The sequence below is a fragment of the Thermobia domestica genome, chromosome 2, assembly GCF_964235325.1.
Source record: "Thermobia domestica chromosome 2, izTheDome1.hap1.1, whole genome shotgun sequence".
In the NCBI taxonomy this organism is placed as follows: domain Eukaryota; kingdom Metazoa; phylum Arthropoda; class Insecta; order Zygentoma; family Lepismatidae; genus Thermobia; species Thermobia domestica.
In genome coordinates, this window is record NC_137455.1 from 228830058 (window position 1) to 228850141 (window position 20084).

The 20084-nt window shown below is 35.2% G+C and overlaps 1 protein-coding gene across 3 annotated transcripts in view; it reads left to right on the top strand.

The window, feature by feature from the left end:
- Nucleotides 1-20084, top strand: part of LOC145678397 (glutathione S-transferase C-terminal domain-containing protein homolog) — a 266590-nt gene that overhangs the window by 133287 nt on the left and 113219 nt on the right. For all 3 annotated transcript variants that reach the window (XM_081748482.1, XM_081748481.1, XM_081748480.1), the window contains exon 2: nucleotides 14403-14548. In XM_081748482.1, the coding sequence (XP_081604608.1) occupies nucleotides 14403-14548 (146 nt within the window). The remainder of the gene's footprint in view (nucleotides 1-14402; nucleotides 14549-20084) is intronic.

Sequence of the window (20084 nt, forward strand, 5' to 3'; positions counted from 1 at the left end):
TTCTGGCGCCTATCAGACCGACATATGCCGAGATATTATTATGGTTTCTTATTATTTTTTATTGCCTAATACAGTGGAAAAATCAGCTGGAGGACTTTCATTTGCGTTGTGAATGGATTAACTCATGTTGCGTTTAAGAAGTCGTCCAAAACTAATAGTCATCAAAGTTCATCCACCGATCATTGTCAATCGTCAACTTCTGTTTCTTCGACTGAGAATGACACATCTTTTTCTTGTCAGTCAGGCAGTATTCATTCTACTTCTTAACCGACTATTAAATGTTACCTATTAGCAGATTCAGTTACTAAAGCTGAGGTGCTGTGGTGTTTACAAATTGTGATGAACCATGTCTCTCCAAGAAGCTGAGCGTTGTGCATCAACATTAAAATTGATGTTTTCTGACAGTGATATAGCAGAAAAAATGCAAGAGCATCAAACTAAAGTGGGGTACACAGTAGTGTTTGGATTAGCACCCTATTTCGAGCGAGAACTTCAGAGGTTATTAAAAGACTGTACCTACGTGATCTGTTTCGACGAATCATTGAATAAAGTTTCTCAAAGGCAACAAATGGATTTACATGTACGATTTTGGGATTCAAATAAATCTCTTGTTACAAGATACTTTACATCTGTTTTTCTCGGATACTCAACAGCGTCAAATTTGTGAAAAGGTATCTTCGGACGTTTTAAAGAAACTCATTCAGGTGAAACTCATTCAAGATGGGCCAAGTGTCAATTTTAAACTATTGTCAGATTTGCAACTTGAACTGCAACATACGCCGGAAAGTCCAGTGTTGTTAAGCATTGGTAGTAGCGGTCTTCATGTAGTTAATGGGGCGTTCAAAACTGACATGCAGAAGACAGATTGGGACTTAGTGGGGTTTTTACGTGCTTTGTATTATTTATTCAAAGACTCGCCAGCACGAAGGTCGGACTACACTTATTACACTGAATCTGATATTTTCCCAAAGAAGTTTTGTGCTGTTAGATGGGTAGAAAACAGTGACGTTGCATCTTGAGCCTTAATAATGTTGCCTCATTTAATTATATATATGTATATTGCGTGTGTCAAGAAGGACAAGGAAACACCTAACTCGACAACGTTCTCAGTTGTAGAGAAAAAATTTGCACGACAAAATGCTAGCACCAAAATTAGCATTTTTCTCAACTATTGCTTCAATGGTGGAACCATTTCTGACCGAATTTCAAACAGACCAACCCATGGGACCCTTTTTGCATGAAGAGCACACTTCTTTCGTACAAAGAATAATGGAAAAAATAGTGAAGGGTGATGTTCTTAATAAAGCAGGTGCATCTTTTCAAAAAATAGATATATCAGATCCAAACAATCTTCTTCCTGCTAAAGATGTGCACATAGGCTTTGCAACTAGGGATGCCATGTGTGGAATCAAGGAAATAACGGATCTAGACCAGCTAACACTGCGAGGAACGTGCAGAGACGCTATCGCAGCGATGATTAGTAAAATAATGAATAGATCACCATTGAAATCAGACTTACTCGAGCTGTTTCGTGTTTCGACCCTATGCTTATTGGTCACAACCTGATACTAGCGGAGAAGCGTTTGACATCTTTGGAGGAGATGGTAGCTAAACGATGGTTTACGGGAAGCAAAGCAGATAAAATTATGGAACAATATTGGGAGATATTTTCGTCACCTGAATCTATTTATCAGTGCAAAACGTTTAAAAGAAAGAAGCGTCTGGATGCATTTTATGTTGAACTTCTTAGCGTATTCAGTGAGGACAGTGTACGAGAACTCAATGATTTTATACAATTTATTTTGATATTGTCACACGGAAATGCATCAGTAGAGAGAGGATTTTCTGTAAATTCTGAATGCAGTTTTGAGAATCAAACAGGAGAGCCTTATTGCCATGAGACAAGTGTATGATTGTGTGAGTGCATTAGGTGGATTGGAGTCAATTAAAATCAACATGCGACCAGAAATGCACATGCTCGGTATACTGAACATTTGAAGAAAAAAGGTGAAGGATCTGAGTGAAAAGGAAAAGGTGGAAAGAGAGAGAAAACGTGTAACGCGAGAAAGACTGGAATTGGAAGCTAAAAAGACAAAGGCAATTGCTGAGGCAAAAAAAGGAAGCTGCTCTTCTGGAAGAAAAAATCAATGCATTTATCGGGAAGTAATGAAAACAGGCAAGAAAATATAATTTCTTTCGATAGTATAATTTTACGTTGTTCGAGTGGGAACTAAATAATAATCCTTCCGCCTCTTTCGCAAAGTATTTGTCTTTTAGTGCCCATTATAACCGGGAATTTATCTAGTAGAGCGGGGAAAACCGGGAATTAACCGGGAATTTCAAAACGCTTTGAGAGTGGACACCCTGTGTGTGTATGTATGTATGTTAATGATGATGATGATGATGATGATAATAATAATAATTATTATTATTATTATTATTATTATTATTATTATTATTATTATTATTATTATTATTATTATTATTATTATTTGGATTTCACTATAGATACTTTTCTCACACCGTTAATGTACATGGGGAATTAGGACTGGGGGCGACAACTGGATAATCCCACGAAGTAACTTGTGGCTGCTGCACAAATCCACAAAAATTGACGTTAACCTCTAGCAAAAACAATGTAGGCAATTGACAAAATAGAATGAAAATAATGAGGGGCTCGTTTACAACTGATATGCACTGGGTTTGCGAACCCGGGACTTCACTGATTGAGACTAGACGTAAGATACGTCCTTCACTTCCTAATTAGCTTGTGCCATTTAACATAATATTATGCACGATGCCACGGACGTGGTGTCTTCTTGGCGATACGGAGTAACACTTCTCGAACTCAGAGGTTCGAGATACGTGCTGCACTGACCGACTGGTCAATGTTAGCCGTTCATTCCAAAATGCACTCAGGTTAAATCACCTCCATGTATATACAAATAGAATATAAAAAAGAATTGACGTTAATTTTTAGTCCATTGGCCATGACGCACAAGATATTGCGATGCCTTGGGTGTGGGAACATTTACACAACGAACTAGCAAAGCGATGCGGTTGTCGTCGTTCTGGCGTTCGAATATCTGGTCAGCCAGTATTTCTATAAATGATTGAAGAATACACTTGATTCAGTTCCAAATAACTATAGAACATAGTTTTTGCATATTAATGTGTAAGGAAAAAACACTGAGAACCTTTGTCGCTCACTAAAACATTCTCACCACAAAGCAACGGTTTAGATATATATATGAGTGAACGATAAAAGACTCTTTTGTCCTGTTGCGTGTGAAGAAAAACAGTTCCCATCGAAGAAAAGTTATTTCCGTCGCAGAATAAAGTATAAATCGAAAAACAATCACGGTTTTTACAAAATATACAGAGCGTCCACAAAAATACTTCTATAACCTGGTAACGGTTATAAATTAAGAAAGCAAAATAAAATAGTACTTCACTGCAACAATGTTTCTATTCCTACTAAATTGTACACAAAAGTGACTACTGTTACAACCGTTGGTAGCAGCAACATATTTATAAACATCTACAATAATAATAAAACTAAGACTGTAGTAACAATAATGTGTTGGAAATTAAAGCTAAAAGATTTTTCAAATTAAGTGCTTCATCTCAGTAATCTCACTGTCTAGAATTTTTACAAATGAAGCAATCAATATTTTCACTGTCGGTACACTCAACATGTGACCATCCTCGGCAACTGCAGCACTGTACTCAATCCTCATCGAAACCTACAAAAGTAAGACACTCCGTGAGATTATTTTCCTCTGCTTTGTCCAGCAGCTCTCCGAACACTACAGTTTCCCGCTAACACACTATCCACAGCTTTCTTTATACTTTCTTCATCCCGTTTCCCTTTCTTGTATGTAGCCATCCTTGTACCAAGTTCCTAGAAATCAAGTCCACCCACCCTAAAGACTAATTGGGTAATTTCTTCTGTCCGGTACTGGGAACATTCGGAGTGTCCGGTATTGGGACCACACGATCTATTAGAAAAAATATTACCAACTAAATACCATGGAAATTTTAGTTAATGCTTTCATACTGTACGCTTCTTTAATTATTAAGAAATATTATGGGAGTAAGATAAATTTAGTTCACTTACCCGAGGAGGGTGCAAATCTTCTGTAAAAGTTACATGTGTAATGCAAAATAGCAGCGTAAATCAATTTTCAGCGATTTAGTTAAGAGTGGCGCGCACGACAGACAAGTGGCGCCAAACACTCCTGTTCATAAATGCTACAGACGCATGTAGAACAGCTACTGCTCTCTAACGCCGGAATGCTAGAACTAGTACTGTCCGGCACTGGGAAGAGTCCGGTACTGGGGCAAGCTCCCCTATACAGTTTTCCAGGCCCAAAGACAAACATCACACCCCGAACCATGACTGAAGTAGGATGCTTCACTGTTTGTTAGAGGCATTTCAACTTGAATTCCTCCAGAGGTCGACGTCGCACATAGTTTGAACATTCATCAGACACAAAGACACATGATTCATCACTGAAACTCCTATTCTCAAATCATCAGCAGTCCAATGTTCTAGGCCTCGTGCCCGTTTGAGGCAATTCTTTGCAATGAATGGAGTAATTTTTGCTTTCTTTCTTGGCCTGAGTGCTTTTATTCCCTCAACACAACGAACATTTTCACACGAAATGTCTACACCATACTCAGGCATTTTTATGCTTAAGTCTCTAGAAGCTGCGTTTCTGTTTCCCAGAGCTAATCTTTTTAGTTTTTTTGATACCCCTTAATAGCTTTGGATCTAGCCCACACTTCTAAAGCCTATTTTGCTGACACATTTACTTCTTGCTCATCGCAACGTAGATTTTACTCGCAGATTTTTGTCCTACCTCAACTCTAATAGTAATTTGTCGTTGTGTATATCTTCCTTCCGCCAAAAGTGTTTTGACAACTTCCACTTTACGGGAAGAAAGGTCTCTGGCTTTTCAAATAACGCCGCGATTACGGGACTTCATAGAATAAAAGATTAATACACAAAATACGTCAAGATCACTTTGAACTGACCCATTTGAACTGTTGAACGCTTTGATTGTCGTAACTGCTTACGACTGCAAGCACTATATTTCAGATTGTAACTTGTTGTTAGAAACCACAATAGCTGTCTACAACTGAAATACCACTTTTAAAACTTTCTCCCCTCTACTAATGCCACCTGTTCTTCAACGGTGATATCACCACTTCAAGTGTACAGTAAACAAATGAAGGATCCTATATTGGTGGTTTAAACCATTAAATTACATGTTCAAGAACTCCGAAATCAGGACTGCAACATCAATTTCGCATTTTTCGAGGGTGAGTCTAATAATTTGAACACGTCTATACAACAGTCTTACGTGTTTTATTGAGTTTTCACGACTTAAAAAGGTTACTTCAATAAAGTGAAGAATTACAGATAACATTTTAGATGCATGACATCATCATCATCATAGGTATTCTGCCATTATTGGCAGGTCACTTGCTGCAGCTGAGAAGCTTCCATGCTAACGGTCTTCGCTAACCTCTTTCTCTTCACGTACGATTTTTCTGTTTTGATATCGTCCATTGATTGTAGTCTCCTTCGCCCCTCTCTCTGTCAAAGGTGTTGAAGAAAAAAATAATCATCCTTTTATTAGGCTGCGCCTTTGATTCTGTCCCTTGATTTTAGTTCATTTTGTCAGAATTTTCGAGGTCTTGACCTCTTGGATTTTGTCCTACATTCGTAATAATCTGTTTAGTAATTCTAAGAAAGCCTGTAAGAATAATAATCATATCTTCAAGTTTCATCATAAATTTTAGATGTTATTCTACTTGTTATTTTCGGAAAAATGACTAGGATACAGTTCTGTCATTAGCAGTGTTATTCACATCTACTGTAGTAAAAATGAACGCAATTTTTTAACACCTACAGGGAAATGGAAAACTGATTGATTCAGTTGCAGGAAAGCCGTCTGACATTGTGACTGAAACAAAACAAACCTAATTCGGCCTAATATAAAGTCATTTCACATCAAAATTTTATTCAATTTTCCAGAAGTTCATTTCCAACATGCAAAGGCTCTCACTACGTAAAATGTATCACAGTTCGCATCCTCAAGAGATGTTTGGCCATATATGAAGTTAACAATGCAAGAGAATGCATAAGGAGGACCTTAAGAAAGAGTCTTAGTCTTGTATATCACAACTCCTTTTTCAGCACCACCTTATCAGCTGATTTGTGTTCTATACATAATTCTATACTATATGCGATAACATACTTCTATTCTCATATTCATATTGTGAATGTACAAGCTTGTAAATAGCACTAATACAAAATATCAATATCACACATTCAAATACTTGTATGTTTTTATACAGTTCCAACCAAATTAAGAAGTCAGATAATCGGGGATAAGGGCCGTCTTATGCACCCTCTTGGATTATTTGTTTAATATATGGCCAAACATGTCTTGGGGATGTGAAATATGATACGTTTTATTTACTGCTAACCTTAACATGTTGGACATCAATTACTGGAAAACTGAGAAAAATTTTGTTTTGAAATTACTTTATATTAGACCGAATTAAGTTTGTTTTAGGTTTGTTTCAGTTACAATGTCAAACGACTTTCTTGCAACTGTGTCAATCAATTTTCCATTACTTTGCAGGTATTTAAAAAATCACATTCATTTTTACTAAAATAGATGTGAATAATACTGCTAATAACAAAACTATCTACTCATTTTTCCGAGAAGAACAAGTAGAATAGCATTTAAAATTTATAATGAAACCTGAAGAAATAGTTATTCTTCTTACAGAATCTCTCACAATTAAGAAGAAAAAAATTCCTAGAAGAAATCCCTTGCTGTACAGAATTCCCCACCTCCAAAGATTAGACAGAACGGAAATTAGGCAGAAAGGAAATTATTGAAGCTTTCGTAATCTGGAAATAAACTTTTTGTTTGCTTTTAACATATAAAAAGCCTGCTCCCCTAGAAAATTTTGCAGGCTACACCCCTAAATGACTATGTAGTGGTTTCTGCAAACGTATTGTATTGCATATTACATTAATAATTTAGCGTTATTATTATTATTATTATTATTATTATTACTTGCTTATACATATCAACTCTATCAAAGCACACACTGAAATATAGTAACTGTATTGCATAATAAATGTTCTTCGTTCAATTTTAAATTTACTGCGTTCTTAATGTATACAGTTGGTATTTAATGTTCACTCGTGAAATGTCTAGTGAGCTTTTATCCTAAGTAAGTAAACTTTGGTGGATTTTTTTCCTACTCTTAATAATATACACTCCACACAGTATATATTGCAATTTTGAATGTTTGCTTGGTTCCAGAAGTCTGTAAATTATGCTTTTTAATCATTTTTATTTAATATTTTTTAAAGGAATTTGTCTTGGGATTCTCGTATCTCCATTTGAAAGAAACGAATTTCTTAACCAATTATATAATTAATTCTTAGAATGAAATGGGTTATTATGTAATTCGTGTATAAGTGCAGAACAGATAATAAGAATAATCTTAGTAGTACAAATATAGCTGTTACCGTTGGAATTATCAACGTTCGTAACATTATCCCTACTAGTTGCTGCATCGTCGCAATTTCGTGTGGTGGTGGCGAATTTCAGAACTAAAGCAAGTGAATGAAAAAGGCACAAGACCTAAACGGCACAAGACCTAAAAATCATTTCGCGGCACAAGTCCTAAACGGCAGAAGTCCTAAAATGCACAAGTCCTAACGGCAGAAGTCCTAAACGGCACAAGACCTAAAATTTAGGTCTTCTGCCTATATTTTTAGGACTTATGCCGTTTAGGACTTGTGCCGTTTAGGACTTATGAATATCACCCGTCCTTTTGTGACAATACAAATAACTAACGAAATTTCAATACAATTAAGTCATATTTACAGATCGCTCCATTGTGCCTGTTTGTGTTAGTTGTTGTCAAATCTTTCAGAACAAAATGTCAGTATTTGTATTGTTAAGTTACAAAAACGCTTTCTTCAATGGAGCGGGAACATTTTTGCGATGGATTTCAATCAATCGAAGATTAAACTGCTTTTGTTCGTCTTTTGTCAAGGTTTCATTATTTCAGTTACATCATCACCACAGCTATTTGTTTTAATAATTCACAAATTTATCGGAAAAAAGAATTATCTCGACATCTAGTGATCATAATGAAAGCTACAAACATATATCTATCCGGTTATTAGCACAGCTACTGTGTTAAGCTACATTGTAATCTTGACTCCTATAATGTATTATACAGGAATGTAACGGGGCGTATAACCATTACCCATTAAATATTTTTATAGTGCAGCATATATTTACCTTAGATTTACGAATGAACGAGTATATACGGAGGTAGGCATACGCTATATTTTCAAAACAGTCCAGCGTATACCTCCCAAAAATTCTAGTATTAAATCATTGGTAATAATACAAGAACGAAAAGGTTAAAAATGGAGCGACCTGTAAATATTGAGCAATAGGCATGGGCGTAAATAAGGGTCCCTCAAACCCCGCATTGCAGGGGGGTGGGGGCAAGCCATCAAGGGGCCCCTAAACCGTGAAGTGGGAGGTAGAAAAGGGCCCCACACCACTCTCTCTCTGCGGGAAGGCCCCCAAGCCGCTGACAACAATAGTTCTGAAATTTTGCAGGTAAGTAGCTTATGACTCGAGGAAAAATAAGCCTTGTTGAGGATTATTTTGAACAAGTTGATTTTTTTGAATTTGGTTTTGTATATATATGGGTGATTCCACGAAAAAGGGAAATTTTCACTTGGAAAATTTTTGTTCCGTTGATGGTCGCCTATTTCGAAAAAAATATCAGATGCACTTACTGCCACGAAGTACATGTTAATTAGGTGTTCAGGAGAGCTGAATCGGTATTGGTGTCGTAAATAACAAAATAATAAACTTTTCAGCACCCACTGAGTTGAGTCCATAGGTCACGGAGTTTAGTTAATACGGAGTTAAAAATTGCTGTGGAGTTTAGGAACGTGATACATCTGGGTGATAAGTTTTGGTTTATAAGTGATTAAGCTTATAATTTACATAAAAATTGAATAATTTTCCAATAATTTTTGTAAGCTAGAATTTTTCTCCTTATGTTGAATAAAATTCTAACGAACTAGATGACACGTAATTTGTTATACAAAAATACTTGAGAAAATACTGCAAACATATGAAAATATATCTAATGAAGGTTCCAAAATTGAGTACATATATATATATATATATATATATATATATATATATATATATATATATATATATATATATATATATATATATATATGAATATGTGACGTAGGATAGGAAAAAAGAAATACACATACACTGATCAAATATTAAAAAAATATTGCGCTTTCAATATGTTGACTATCATATGGAGAGGACAGACGTTTCACATAAGCTTACGAAACAAATGAAGCAATCACTAAACCTGTCTATTGTATACATAATTTGTTTTCTGAGTTTATGTAAACCGTCTGTCTTCTCTGTGTGATCGAGTCAACACGTCGAAAGTGCAATACTTTTTCAACATTTGGTAAGTGTATTTGTATATTTGGTATATATACAATGTGTTTCAAAACAATACACACATCGTTGGGGAGCTGATTCTTGACACCAAAGTAAGACGAAAAGTATAGACAACCTGGGTGTACAAATGCTTCCTTTCGGAGTTATAGGCTACCGAAAACATGAAAAAAAAAAAAAAAATGAATTTTAAAGGTCCATAGCTTCAAAACTATGAGACCTGCCGTAGTCGGGTCACGACTTTACTTAGGAACTAATATGTGCGCTATCCAAAAATATGTTTCAGAATCCTGAGGTACTCACGAAGCATTTTTTAAAGAGGGAGTTTGGCTACGGGCATATAGTCTGAAGTACTCATCAACTACTTCTATAAAAGTTGTTGTGGAAGTATCGCAAGATTCTGAAACATGGATATTTGGATAGCGCACATACTAGTTCCTAAGTGAAGTCTTGACCAGACTACGGTAGACACCATAGTTTTAGAGCTATGGAACTTTAAATTTAATTTTTTTTTCATGTTTTCGGCAGCCTGTAACTCCGAAAGGAAGCATTTGTGCACCCAGATTGGTCTACACTTTTTGTCTTATCTTGGTGTTAGGAATTACCTCCCAAACGTTGTCGGTGTTGTTTTGAAACACCCTGTATAATGAACACTAAATGACAATGTAAGGCACTCATAATTTCTCAGTTTTCTTTGGATAATTCGATGTTCTTTGTTAAGTAGCCCACATTTTCCACTCCAATGAAGGAAACGTCTTGAGGAAACAGGGAAGGGTTGTTCTAGTCTACACACAATGTTAACTGCCAGCGCTTTTTAAACGTCAGGTTTAGTGGGCCAGGAGAAATTCCTCCCGATCCGCGTCATAAAATTGACTGTCCGTACATTGCCCTCAGACTCTTCGACAATTCCTGAAAAGAAAACAATTAGCTGATCTTAAGGTAAGATTTAGTAAGTCCTTGTAATCAGAAGTTTTGACCAAATAATAATGGAAGCGAGAGTTTTTAGATTGCTTTAAAAGTTAAAAAATAATTTGAATTTTACGGGAGTACCACTCATCGAAGTATATAACTGCAACTCAGTCTTCAGTTTTTGGTGGATCGTCATCTGTTAAACCAACTTTTACATCTGAAGAAATTGTTGTCACTGATGGTGGAGAATAGTAGTTAAGTTGCCCGAGATGAAAGTATATAACTGCAACTCAGTCTTCAGTTTTTGGTGGATCGTCATCTGTTAAACCAACTTCACAAGAAATGTTTACATCTGAAGAAATTGTTGGCACTGATCGTGGAGAATAGTAAAGTTGCCCGAGATGGAAATGAATGCAGATATCTCCTGCTAGACAAGTAAAACACGAAAGAGAGCAGAAATTAATTACTTGTGGTGTTATGCTACAGCATGTTACTTGATGTACTTTTGATGTTCCCACAAAATGTTTCGTAGTGAGAGGAAGCTGCTGTTCGACAGATGAAATTTCTTCCGTTTGACATCTCTGCAATGTTTTCTCATTTGTTCAATTAATATCTACATCATATCTTTGAGCAATAAGGCATTTTGCGGTTCTTTCAAGAGTGGCCCCGACCCCATCGGGAGCACCTTTCCCATGTCCAGTTTCGGAATAGTTCCATGTAATATTCTTGCATTTTATAATTGATGTTGACAGGTAAATAGCAAAATTTTCAACAACTTGTGCGGATTTTTTTCTTTCGTAATGTTTTCAATATGCCTTTTATTTTTCCTTCTTCCATTTTCTCCACCTTTCTCGTTCTCTCCTGTTGAACTCTTCATACTTAATAGGATCATTCCTAATTCACAACCAACGTTTCTTTTCGGCTTCCCTCTTTCTTTCTAGCTTTTCCTTTTCACTTATTCGTTTTATCGGCATTTTAATCTATGAAAAAAGAAGAACTTGTAACAAATGTTACTTCCTATAGACTATTATCCAAGAAACATTTAGGAATATAAGAAATTCATTGATATTGAAAGATTTTGATGAACAAGGTTTTTTTTTTTTTTTTTTTTTTTTTTTTCTAAACGCCTACGTACCGAATTTGTTTTTTCGGAATTTTTAGTAAACTTCTATTGAGACTCATATGTGACAAATAATGAGTTGGAAAGAAATTACAAATTAGTTAAGAAGAAATAATCCAATACAAATCATTCAATCAAAGAGAGGAAATAAACCAATATCAATTAATATACGCACCTGCTTTCCACGCACAAAAATATTTTTCTTATAGCTTCTTTAAAAGCTTTTTGTTGGTGCGCATTATACTTATAGATTGAGACGTCAATAGGTTAAAAACAGACACCATCCATCTTGACTTGACTGAAGTTTTACCTCCGGCTATCTGATAGCCCCAAAGCTGAACTTCCGCGAAACACTCCTTAAACGGGCTAGGACCCACCAGCCGGCCTGAGTGTGGATGACACGTGGTCAGCGTGTCGGCTCCTACAGCCGTTGTGATGGTCTGCACGATCAGGTTTCAGTACATCTCTACTCAAATGAGTTTTTCAATTGCCTCACTGTGCGAAATAAACATCATTAGTTCTTGAGCTTCCACCGGGAAACAAACCCAGAACCACGCACGAAAGGCGAGCGTACTAGTCACTAGACCATAAACGAGTTATATTTCTATCAATGTGTTGAAAGAAGAAATATTTGGAAGAGCGTGAGTATAACAAACACTATAGGATTATCAACTCCATGAACTTGTCTCAACACCTTAGTTTCCTTAGTTTTCAGATTCCTTTGTTTCCTTGGATTCCTTAGTTTTCAGATGGACATGGAGTTGATATAATTTATCTTTACCGGCACACTTTTTAACCAGTACTTGTGAGTAATTGTGTACGAATTTTCTACGTTAAGGCGTAGTTTTCTCAAGGGAAAGAAGGCGTATACCATACAAATACATTTAGTAATAAATACCATGGTGTTGAGTAACAGTTAATATACGCACTTGCTTTCCACACACAAAAATATTTTTCCTATAGCTTTAACACATGCACACAACTTTTTCTGTTCTTCAGTCAAATATATCTGCCTTGTCTTCTTGTGGGTGTTGCCAATGTGGACGACCATGCTATCTGTTGAGAGCAATGACAATTTTTTCTCATGCCATGGAGTTGAGACGAAATAGAGGTGACAGAAACGAAGCATAGTCAAGCTTTCGAAAATAATCGTTATAAAGGTTTACTTTCCATAAAACCGAAACATTGAAGAGTCCTCTTCCATTTAATTATCATTAAATGATGTTTGATTTGCGACTTCAGTTGTAATTTATTGATTAAAATCAGTCAACTGTACTCTGTGACAGCCCACGGTGTTGAGAAATCTGGGTAATAATTATTTTTTTACGTATGTTTCGTGTTATATTTGCAAACTGTTATACATGGCATACCTACCTGGTGACGGTTACTACCCCCCCCCCCCCAAAAAAAATGAGGTGATTGTTTCTAATAGTAGTTTAAAGAAATGCCCGTGACAGAAAATTTCCCTTTTTCGTGGAATCACCCATATATATATATATATATATATATATATATTCTTTAATTGTTTTCTTCAATATCTCAAAGTAATAAAAAAAACTTTATTAAGGAGTTGATTTGTCGTTAAACATTATAAAATTTTATATTATTACTTATTTCATATGTATTTTAAAATAGGAAATGGGAGTAAGACAACTGAATAAAAGTTTCAGCACTGAAGTGTACCTCATGCAAGAGCCTAGGCTTCAGAGGATTCTTAAAATTTCTGTATTACTGTGTATAACATACTATTGATTCAACCTACATATATAATAGAAGATGGCGACTTGAGCTTTAGGATTTATTTATACTATTCAAATCCTTTGAGTCTACATATAGTAAGAAAAAAATGTTTACAAAAGTAAGTGAACCCTATTCAGGATTTGTTTCCATGTTGATAGAACACAAGAGTATAGATGATCGGTAGGACTGTGACTTTAAAAGAAAAAAAAAATTGCTTTACCACAGCCGTGCGAAAACAAAAACGTTATTTTTGTACTGGAATGAGTTGTGTTTTACATATATCTTCACATTCTTCCATTGGCAAGGGTCCACGTTACTTGTCTGATCTAGCTGCTAATGTGTTAAAGCTATGGTATAGCTGAACTCGTGAAACTAACAATCTGAGATAATTAACCGTAAAACTAACTACAACTGATGCAGCCTATATTTGTTATTATTTCCTAATTTTTTCAATAGCATTCACTCAGCTGCTTCAGTTAATTACAAAATCAACCAGATGTAACTGACGAAGAAAAGTGCTAATTCTGCCAGAAATCGTCACTCTACCAAATATTGGAAACATGATGTTTCGAACGAAGCAAACCCCTTAAGAAAGCTACGTCTGTAAAAACACTGGACAGTATATCGTAGCATTAAGATGCAGCTTAGCTCTGGTTTAGTTTAGCTTAGCAGAAATGTAAGCGGACATAGGACAATAGCTGCATACTTCACGAAACGAAATCATTTCTATATTTTAAGAAGAATGTAAGAAAGAAGTCCATATTTTAAAGATAGCTGTTACAGTTGTAGGTAGTGTAATTTAGTATTATGCACTAGTATTAGCATACTGGGTTCATCGCTTGAGCGTTTATGATCGTGTATAGAAGATTCAACTTGTGACTCAACGACCCATTTTTTCTTTGTTTGTTTCTTTAATCCTTCTCTCTTTCTTCCGCAAAATTCGAAATACATACTTTTCCTAAACTGTGTGTTTAAATTTGCCGATAAGTAAATGAGTTGGCATTGTTATTTTAATGAAATTCTGTGTACTTAAATTTATTTTATTTTACATTTTTATTTATTTCCATTCTCAGATTGACAATACTAGTGCTTGTTGTTGAGAGCCACTGGACGTCTGGAGGAAACCATCATCAGGAGCATAGTGAAAAAAATATTTCTTCAGGGGCATGCTGGCTGAAAGAAGAATTCAAGATAGTAGAGACATGTCGTCCATGTACAAGTAAGTATCTGCAGCTTTTTAAGCATTCTTTGATAATGCCTTTTACGAGGACAGAAGAAAACTACACTGAGAATTGCTCGTTATTGCAGAAAGATAATCATAGCACAATTTTAAACTTTCAATCAGTAGATACAGGAATTTTAGATAGAAAAACAAGCAGTAGATACAGAAATTTTAGATGAAAGAATCTTGAACTTATGATAATTTTATTAACAAAGGTTCAACTAGCAACTTTTTAAGACTGTTATACTAGAAATGGTGAAAATCGGTAATCTTCTCGTTACCATATTCCCACCAGGTGCAAATTGAATATGATTCAAATATCAAAAAAGTGGGAAGTCACCCTATGAGTAGCATAGCGTAGTGGATAGAGAAATTGCATGATATGCTGGAGGCCTGGGTTCGCTTCGTGCCCCAATCCCAACTTTTCACTCTGAATTGCATTCCAGGAGGATGTTGTATAAGAGAAATTGTTTCGTCTGCTTTTCATAACAAATTCAACCTCCATAAGTACTGATCGTCTAAGCACATCAAGAGTTGTGGTACAGTTTTACGTGATCAGGGAATGCATAGATAGCATCTTGCCTGTTAAGCCAACACAATAAACCAAAAACTCAAATTTCATTCACTATTTTCTTACGCTTTCATACTTCGAATTTAATTTTTCAGAATTGTTTGTTCGGGAAAGTGTATGTGAAGGCGTTTGAAAAATGAGAAGTTCTTATAAGACGGATAAACTTAAATTTCAAGTCAAATATATTAATTTTCCGTAATATTTTCAAGACTTCTTGAGGTACAGAATTATTTCATTTTAGAAGAAAAACAAACTCACTTTTAATTCCTTCATACTCGTGTAATCTTTCAGTTTTACATCCTACGGTTATACCTGTTAGGCTAAAGGAGATGGTGATGATTATAAATGAATGGAATGGTGGAATAAATAAACTGGGAGGAAACGGGAGAACCCCGAGAAACCCCGAACACAGTGGTTCACCACGAAATTCACTTAGCGTGAGCTGGGGTTTAACATGTGACCCCACACACCAGAGGTGAACGCTGAGCCACGCCAACCCATTCACACTCGTTTTTATTTACTAATTTGCTCAAAAGCAAATGATGAGAAGAATGGTGATTTGAATTGAACACGTCTGGTCATAGAAAACTATACGGCGAATCCCCTATATGATTACAAGGAAATCTATTTTTTTCCATTCTCCTAGAGTAACATGATCATTTCGAACAAAGATACTGAGTATCTGAGCGTTGCCATCAAGTAAATATATAATTTCCATGTGGTATCCGGTCAAAACAGAGCATGGACAAAAACCGCGCAAGGGCAAAAACAGCGTATGCAAATACCGCGTGGACAAAAACAGCGCATGAACAAAAACCGCGCATGCAAATACCGCGTGGACAAAAACCGCGCAAGGACAAAAACAGCGCATGCAAATACCGCGTGGACAAAAACAGCGCAAGGATAAAAACCGCTGCAAATACCGCATGAGCAAAACATCCCATGGACGAAGACCATATATCAACATTTTGCACTAGGCTCGCTCGCGCTCGAGCTCACTTCTTTCAACTGGACTCTCGCTCGCGATCACTTACCTCAATTGGGGTCGCGCTTCCGACCGCTTCCCTCAACTGTTCTCGCAATCACTCGCGCTCGCGGTGGCGGGTTTGCACTCACATGAACGGGTCAAAATATGAATTAGGTTGAGAACCACTGCCGCAGACTCTTTACAATTTTTATAGACATCCTTAGGAAAGATGAGTCAGGAACAATTACAGCAGAAGTCCCTTAAGTTTGACAACCCAAAGGCCTTTACTGTGTTTCAGGTTGCATAATTGACAGGTACTCTTCGCAGTTAGATATAGGGACAAAAACAGCACATGGACAAAAACCGCGCAAGGACAAAATCAGTGCATGCAAATACTGCGTGGAGAAATACGGCACATGCAAATACTGCTTGGACAAAAACAGCGCATACAAATACTATGTGAGCGAAAACAGCCCATGGACAAAATCCATAGATGAACATTTTGCACTATTCTCGCTCACGCTCGAGCCCACTTTCAACTGGGCTCGGGCTCACCTACCTCAATTGGTCTTGCGCTTCCGACCATTTCCTTCGACTGTTCTCCAATCACTCGCGCACGCGGTCACTTGGGCTCTCACTCACCTCTCTCAACTGGGCACTTAATCACTCGGACTTGCACTCACACGAGCAGGTCAAGATGGGAATTAGGTTGAGAACCACTTTTATTTATTTTATTTATTTAAAGAAAGAAGAGAATGTATGTATTGGATGTATCCAGTATATTAAAGAATATACATAAAATACATAAACATACTAATTTATTAAAAATAATACACAAAATATTAATGGAATAAAATGAAAGTATAAGGAAAAATTAACTGCTACTGAAATTAGCAAGTCCAATTTCCTACTTCTAAGTGCTATTACTTCTCCAAAGGAAATCAGACTTCCTAGATCCCTTTATAGACTGAAATAGTAATGTCGTCATTTCCTCCTCGTTACCTTGGTGATAGCCATGTTTTTTCTAAACAAATGCATGAATCCAAAGGAATACTGTTAAGTCTGCTATTAATGACAGACAGTTAATTAGGCAATTGAAAAATATTTTGAAGACAAAGTAAAGTTAGTAAGAAAAGGAACAGATTAAGAATATGGGGCCACTATTTAGAAAATTTACTAGTGAAATCCAGTAATTCATGAAGTAACATCTAAGGAACCTTTTCTACAAGGATCACATCTCTACGTAAAGTGATAAGATAGAAATTCCATAAGAAATGGCAGCGCCATTACCATGTAATGCATAATGAACAAAAGTAGTTATAAGCAGTGTAAAAACTCCGGTTTGTAAAAGCAAAGATACAGACTGACGAGCTATCGGCACAATGAAAATAGAATAAATATACTATTTATCTACAAGGTAAAATCAGTCCTGTTGGCGCATTCAGATTTCTTGCACTCACGCTTTAAAATATGAGTTACATTGGATACAAAATAAAATAAAGAAACAAACAATCAAAACAAAAAAGAACACTAAGCTTGTAGCCATATGCGTCCTGAGAATTTTCAATCTGGATCAATTTCTGATCGGTCAAGTTTTAAACACTAATTCTGTAGGTCTACGTATATGCAATGTAATGTGTGATACTGATGGTACTAAATAAAGATTTCCCAGAATTATTTAAATTTAATATCCAATAATATGTAACAAATACACAAAATCTGCGATATGAGGGGAAACATTTCGGTTTCAACGCTTGTCATATTTTATCACATTATTTAAAAAATAGCTTGCTTTTCCTATCTTTTTGTAGTTTCATTCATTGGAATTTTTTTGTTTGTTTTTTATATATACATATGTTTCTTTTAATCTAATGTTTGTAATCCAGAAGTTAATACGTCACTGTTTTCGCTTTGTACTTAGGTTCTTAGGCCATGTTGTTTAGAAAATAAAACTGCGATCACCATGGTAACGAGAAGGATGTAACGTCACACTATTTCAGTCTATTAACAGAGTTTAACGTACCCGGCATTTATAGATGACAGAACTTCGGACTTTCAAAAGTCATGTCTATCTTCCGGTGTCGGGCAGATTAATTCAATGCACTTATTTCTATATTGCGAATTTTTTGTATTTTTTATGCAAACAATATAGAAAAGAGAAAATGGCTCAAATAAGCCAAATGTTTGTGTATGAGCCTGATTGTCGTTTTACTTATTTATTTCTTACCGTACCATATTAGGTTTATAATTCTTACTTTTATCTAAACAATAGTTTTGTAAATACTTTTTGAATCTTTTAACCACTGTAAAATTAACTTTTATATGCTTTGAAATTACTTTCGTCTTTGATTCGGAGTGGGAATTCGTTATAGATCTTCGGAGCTCTGTGATTTGTTTGATATTGAGTTACAGATTTACTCGTTGCTTTAATTTCTAAATTTTTGTTTGTCACATTTCTGGTTATATACATATGTTTTATTAAGTCGCATTTGTTACTATCCTTTTAATATATATCAATACCTTCTGCAAATATAATTTTGAAAGTTTTAACACTAAAAATTGGTCATAGAAACTATCTAGTCTACTTTCAAGTCCCTTTTTTAAACATATTCTTACAATATTATTTTGCTGAACAATCAAAGGTTTTAAATGAGTAAGGTAAGCAGCATCCAAAATTAATACACCATGTGTAAGTATACTATTTACAAGAGCATAATATACAGTACGTAATATCTTTATGCTTACAATGTTTCGTAATTGAACAAATTTATATAATAATTTTCTTAATATTATGGCAATATGTGTAATGTGAGAAGACCATTTTAGATGCTTATCAATAAATATACCTAAGTGTTTTACTTTAGTTTCACTAATAAGAGGACTACAGTTACATTTTTCAGTATTTTGACAATAATGCAATTTTAGTGACATGTTTTCCGGTCGTCCTTTTAAAGTTGGTGAAAATCAGTTATATACCAGTTTTTTTCAGCGTTTACCTAGGTAATACTAACTGATGATTATCAAGCCATTGTTTTATTTTCTTCATTTCTGCTTCAGTTTTCTTGAATATATCTGTCCATGTTTTACTAGTAAATATAAGAGAGGTGTCATCAGCAAATGATTGTATATGCCCGTCCATTTTTAAATTATACAAATCATTTATATAAATTAAAACTAATATTTGACCTAATACAGTTCCTTGTGGGACTCCTTGTTTTACATATCAATAATTGCTTTGAATATTACCTATTTGGACGGCCTGTTAATCTGTCTTTCAAATAACTACTAAACCAAGATAGCGATATACCCCTTACTCCACATCTTTCTAGTTTATTTAAGATAATTTTGTGTGATAATGTGTCGAATGCTTTTGCTAGATCTAGGAAAACTGCAGTTACTTTTTAAGCTTAATAAACATTTTCACAAACTATCTCTGTTAAATTGTACACCGCATCTAATCTACTTTTACCTTTTTGAAATCCATGTTGATATGAAGAAAAGAATTTATTTTGTTCAAGAAAATTAACTAATCTTTATACATTTCTTTTTTTAACATTTTAGCACCGTTATTGAGGATTGATATAAGCCTATAGTTATTAGGGTCAGCCTTTGAGCGTTTTTATATATAGGTTTTATTACAGCAGTCTTAAAATCATCAGGAAATACGCCTGTTTCTAAACTTAGGTTAAAGATATACTGCAAAGGTTTTAATATATTTGATTTCGTATGTTTCAATACACTTGTTGATAATCCATCTATACGAGATGTTGTTTTTGGTGATAATTCATTTATGAAGCGTTAAATTTCCTATTCAGTGATTGGAGTGAAAAATGTCGAGTTTACTACTATAGTTTGGGAATGCAAATTAAAATTTATTTTATCATCAATGTCTTTGTTATCTATTTTTTGCCAACACTGGAAAAATGCTCATTGAAACTTTCAACTATTAACATTGGATAACGTTCATACGTTCCTAGACCAGTTTTAGTGTTTAG